This window comes from Crinia signifera, chromosome 6, assembly GCF_055691185.1.
Source record: "Crinia signifera chromosome 6, ASM5569118v1, whole genome shotgun sequence".
In the NCBI taxonomy this organism is placed as follows: domain Eukaryota; kingdom Metazoa; phylum Chordata; class Amphibia; order Anura; family Myobatrachidae; genus Crinia; species Crinia signifera.
Genome location: NC_139222.1, coordinates 174,336,011 through 174,342,010, shown reverse-complemented (window position 1 = coordinate 174,342,010; position 6,000 = coordinate 174,336,011). Strand labels below are relative to the sequence as shown.

The 6,000-nt window shown below is 41.2% G+C and overlaps 1 protein-coding gene across 2 annotated transcripts in view; it reads right to left on the bottom strand.

The window, feature by feature from the left end:
- Nucleotides 1–3,321: 3,321 nt before the first annotated feature.
- PECAM1 (platelet and endothelial cell adhesion molecule 1) overlaps nt 3,322–6,000 on the bottom strand; it is a 73,055-nt gene continuing 70,376 nt past the window's right edge. For both annotated transcript variants that reach the window (XM_083148158.1, XM_083148157.1), the window contains one exon: nt 3,322–4,637. In XM_083148158.1, the coding sequence (XP_083004284.1) occupies nt 4,599–4,637 (39 nt within the window). In that variant the 3' untranslated portion in view covers nt 3,322–4,598. The remainder of the gene's footprint in view (nt 4,638–6,000) is intronic.

Genomic DNA, 6,000 nt, shown 5'->3' with positions numbered 1-6,000 from the left:
AGAGGTTTCCTCTCCACCGGCTCTACAGCTGGGAGGTTTCAGTCCTGTTACTGTGACCACTAACTATCACAGAAATGGGAATATAAAAGAAAGTGGAGCAATATAAGAGAAACATATGGAGGGATCTAAATTAATCTGGAAAACAGTTGACACTTAAGGGTTATCCACTGAAGAAGAGAACATGACTAAATGGAATGTTTTATGATGTCAACATCTCTTGTCAGTAGACGTGTGATATGTGGCATTTTGCTGTAAGTCGGAAGGGGCCTATTGACATGGAGACCCCAGCCTCGCCTCCTAAAGTATTAGCTACAGCTCTTCGGGTTGCTCCTGGAAATTAATAATTGCAAGAGAAGGTGTATAATTGACTGTGAATTGCGCCTGGAAATGAGTTAAAGTAGGTCCTATGACGATAGCTGCAAGCTTGCAGGTTTTGATAAAAATACAAGCAAAATCGCCATGCTTTTATTTGCTAGATAAACACAGAATTGCGCATATTATTGATAATGCCTTTAGTAATTTTGTTTTGTATACACAGGGCCGGCTCAACCGTTAGGCAGCTGCCTAGGGTGCCGGGATCTGAGGGAGCACCACAGAGTCTACCTAACACAAAAGGGAAGACATCTTTGTTATACTTAATGCAGGTGGTGGATGAGGAATGTCAAAGACTTTCACACTTTCACTTGAGGGTCTGGAAAGTGGGTATTGATGGCCGTGTTGGGTTGCAGGGGGTGGCTGAGTAGTTTTAAGTTTTGCCTAGGGTGCCAAGAAACCTTACACCAGCCCTGTGTATACATATATGGGAGATTTAGCTACTCTCTTGCGGGTCCAAGAAAGCCAGTCCAGTCAGATGGGTTAATCTGCATGATAGAAATCATCATTTTAAAAAATATGCCACTACTTTCTTGGATGCCAGCCTTTAAATACTTTAAGTAATTCTTTAAGTAATATAGATGTTAAATCCCTTGGAGGTCTAAACTAACACAAGATCTTCCATTAATGTTTCACCTAAACTTGATCAGGCTAAAACGTTTACTACTCAGCTGTAATTGCCTCTAAGTTTATGAATAGAACAATATAATTTATAATATATGGTTGTTAGAACAACTGCTGGTTCATAAAATTTAGTATTCTTTTTATTCCCACTCCGATGCCCCCTCCATCTTCCATAGAAAGTAATTCCTAGAAGCACATGTGGTATTATAGAATTAAGACAGAAAAATAAGGAAACAAGAGAGGTGAAAGGGGAAGGACCAAATCCCACAGGATGCTCATCAGCTCAGAAAAATAATTAACCTACAGTACCCCAGAAAAGAAAACATTTACATAGCGTGACATACTGTATAACTACTGTAATTCAGGTGCCGTAATCCATAAACAAGCTCCTTACCCTTAAAGGGCTACCGAACTCTTATGGCAGCTTGCATTTTACGTCTGTGCCTTTTTTTGTAAATTCTGTCCAATTTACAACCCTTGGTAGAGGATTATTGTTGCTGCACAGTATTTGTCAGAAGAAGTGGATAATTAATTAGATGTAGAATATGAATATGCCAACATAGATAGATTAGACCGCTTTTGCGGTTAATATTGCTAAATTGGCGGTGCACGCAAGAGTCAATAAACTGAACAAGAATTTTGTAGAGAAAAAGTAGACTCATTGTTTTGGGGGGCACTCTTCTATTAAGCAAAAAGGGTTTCTTACCAACATTTTAATAGTTTGCTTTAAAATAGTATCTTGGTTACACTCACAGGTAAACAATATTCATGTATATGTATGCCATTTCATTAATAAATTTAGTGACAGCCTTATTGTGTATGGTTCACAACTAATTGGGTATTAAATCCTATGATCCACAATGTCCACATGGCTGTGTTTAATGATGTATGCTTGAATAAGATAATCAATTATAGACTGATGAGATCTGTTAATTTTAATCGTGAGACAAAGTTTTTGCAGGGTGTGCTGGAACCCTTTTATGTCAATTAATACCATCCCACAATGGGTTATACACTAGTCCAAGGTAAGATAAATTATGGATGTCAGATTTTGAGAAGTACAGGGAGTAATAAAGTTAATCCCCAAGTCTGGACTTAGTCTGCGCTGTGATGGGCGTGGGGAGAAGTAGGGGAGAAGTAGAACCCTCCCTCCCAACGGCCAGGCACTCCCAGAAAACACCGGTGTGGTGCCCACAAATGGCTGACCGCTGTCAATCACCTTGCAAATTGGGCAGCGATAGCAAGCCATTGCTAGCTTAATTTGCAGGGGGACCCACGCATGCGCACTGTGTACCATTTGCAGTTGTTTGATAATTGCTCAGGTTGCGAATTCGCAGCCCAGCAAGTGGGTCTGATTCAGGCCAAATATGCATATCATTGACCCAATGTTGTATATTTACAAACATACGCTGTTATGTACACATACTAATTACACGTAGGGGTCACCTGCATGACCATTATGTGTAAAATTCCTATCTCTGCAAAAAAGTGTTTACTATTTTCTATTCTTTTATAGAAATCCAAGATTGTGGATTGGGTTGAGAGCCCACTACACCTCAGTGGGGATACTGCATACTTTTTGAGGTAGTGGCTTATAAAGGGTTTCACTCAGCATGTCCATTTGTCGCCTAAGAAAATGGTTTTTAAATACACCCTCAGTTCTCAAAAGGATTGTAGTGGTGCATGCCTTTGGGCATTTAATGGGACACTGACACTACTTGATGAAGCGCAATGATGAGAACCTTATTCATGTTACACTAAGAAGTGCCCGCAGCAGTAGCGCCCCTTACACATAATGACTACAGTAGTAGTGCTGCTTATACACATAATGCCCACAGCAGTAGTGTCCCTTACACAAAATGCCTAAAATAGTTGTGCTACTTACACATAATGCTCACACTAGTAATATCCTTTATACACCTGCTGCAGTGATAGCATGACATCATATATGCTGTACCAGAAAAGGAAGCTGCTGGGACCTGGGGTGTGGACAAACACTGTCCAACAGACGTAGCTTGTGTGAGTACCAGGAGGGGCAGACCATCGAGCAATCAAGACCTGAGGAAGGGGAAGGTAGCTGTAGCTTGTAACAGAAGTGCCGCGTACATCATATAATGTGGGAAGTGTGGCTCGATTTTCTGTAGGAATTACCGTGCAGAGCCATGGTGCAGGTGGAACCAGTTCCACCTACCATTACTGGTGGTGGAACTCAGTGGAACATTTTATGTGTTGACCATATGGTGAGGATTGGCTGAAACATATAAATGGCAGAATTATGTTATGACTAGACCAAATTATAGAAATGTAGCAAGGATAGGCAATTGATTAATTGGCATAAAATCTTTATTTACAAATCTTTGTTTCAAATAAGGCATTCAGTACAAATAAAGCAATGCAGAAGTTCTAGTCTGAACTAGTTCTAAATAAGTAAGGGAAGAGCGGAAGAGAAGTCAGTTATTTTATGGAACCTGCACATAAAAAAGGCGAGTTGGGTAACCATAGCAACCACAGTCTAGTTGTAATGTCCCTAGCAAAGTTTAGAAAATAAAAGCAAATGGCAACACCAGAAACACATCCACATATGTTTAGGCTCTCAATTATCACCATCACTGTCAGTCTTTTGTAGGGATTTATAAGAATATAATATTATTTTTCAATATATTGGTCAATCTTGTCAATGATTCATCCCCATGGAGTCACCAAGATAACTATATGGTGGCCGAATACTCTGAGAACAAACTCAGGGCCTGAGTCAGACCTGCTCGCTAGGCTGCATAAAGTCGCTGCCTAACAAGCAGGTAAACGCTGCCCCACCGAATGCATGTCCCCCCACCGGTTGTGTACGATTACACACATGCTCGCATGCGGATGAGAGGAGAAGAAACGGAGGAGAAATCAGTTGATGGTCGCTCAGATTTCTCTAGCCTTCACTCTGAATAGTAAGTCTATACTTACTTGTCAGATGCCCGCTAAACTCCTAATTGGGGATGTGACTGACATCATGTGATGTCTGGGCGGTCCCCTGCATCCGCCCCCTGGCCACCTCCTGCCTACGCATCACTGACTAAACACGAGGTTTGCACATGAGCATATTCACGCATGCACAAATTCCAGCCATCGGCCAGGGTAGGGAATTCGGACCTGAGCGATCAGGACTGAACGGCCCCCACAGTCTGCAAACGTCTTTACAAACAAGGGTGTGATTTGTGTTTCCAGTGTTGACCTGCTGCTACGTCACTTAACATCTGAGCAGAAAAGTCATTGAGTGTCTTCACCATTAGTCCTATTTCTGTTCTTATGGCGTACATATCACACAAACTGTTATTCAATGCTGTCATTATATTTATATTGTGTGGAAGACTTTGCAGATGATTTCTGTTATAAAGGCAGGAGACTTATTGCAACTTCTCATTTCCTATTGTAACTCCCACTCTCATGTTTTTGGCAGGTTACGGGATTGGCACGTCATTGTTCACCAGGCTGAGGTACTACTGTAGCTTACAAAGAGTAAAGCTATGTTTTTTTATAAATAAGTTCCATGAAAAATTGAACAAAACTTGTAGCGCCCCTTTGTCTAGTGTTTCTCCCAAGCACATCAGCCATTAAGTGAGATTGTTGGACTCAGGCGCCTCTTCTATCCTCTGGAAAAAAAAAAGTAGTTACAGCGATTCACGAAAAAGGTACATACTTTTTTTCATTATAGCCATACACATGCCTTTATATACTGGGCAGGTTTTTTTTTTTTGTAGGTTTCATGCAAAGTTGAATAGGGCAGTAATAGTGGCTTTATACGGGTATGGATCATTGGATAGACCGCAACTAGGTTGACATGACTGAAGGTCGACATGCAGGAAGGTTGACATGACTGAAAGACATTGTACTCAATGGTGTCGAGAGTGGGGGCAGGTACTTTTTACCTGGGCCCGGGTCTGCTGAGGGGCCCCCCTCCTCACTCCCTCATTCCAGATGGCCCCTCTGAGGCCACCCCCCTCTCCATTGCCGGGCCCGGCCAACCTTTCAGTGCCCCTAACTGCACTGCCGGCACTTGAACATTTTTCAACCCTGAGCCTATGTGGCACTTAATCCGGCTCTGCACCAAAGGAGCATTTCATACAGTATAACACTTTTAGTAACAGTGTTGGTTAGTGGAGAAGCTCTGATAGATACCTGTGAAGACGGATGGGCAATAGCTAAATGTATCAGTTCTTTGTTTAATTAGAACACAAATTCTATTTTGTAGTGTCTTCCTGTGCCTATTTTTACCACGTTCCTTTTGGGTTATTGCATACATTTGTTGGAGAAGTTGTTCACATCATCCACTTTGGGCAAATGAAAGGTTTTCCTTTAATGAGTACTGACTAGGTGCCTATCATTACTCCCACAATTAAAAATGTAATTATGTTTGCAGAACAAAATTACTTAAATGAGATCAACGGGTATAAAAGGGAACATTTAGGGCCAGTGTCCTGTTTTGTATGAACTAGCAGTAAAGCTCCTTTGTCCCATATAATAACTCAGATTTACCTCTAAGACCCAGTCCCCTCCTATTCTTAAAATGGAACCTATTTTTCACCTTACAGAATATTTGCTGACATTTGTTTTTTCCCTTATGAGACTGTCCAGATGAAAGATGATGGTACTTGTGTAGTTTCACGGCGCCACTAGATCGCATGCGATATCGCATGCGATTTGACATCCGATATTGCATGCGATATCGCATGCGATTTACTATCCATTTCATTACACAACCACCAGCGCTTTCTCCTGTCTCATAAATAGTTAATACATAACTTTTCTATTTTAGTAGTCCAAAGTTCCAAACTGTTTCTTCAATTGCAGTTCACACCAGGATAGTACCACGATCGAATATAAGAAAAGAAAAGACATGCAATTTGGTGCAGTATTTCTAAACGGCCTTCAATTCTTTATTTTAAAGAGATGCACTCACAAGAAGTAGGAGAAACAAATCGCTTAATCACTCCAACAATGGCAAACTCTGCTGGG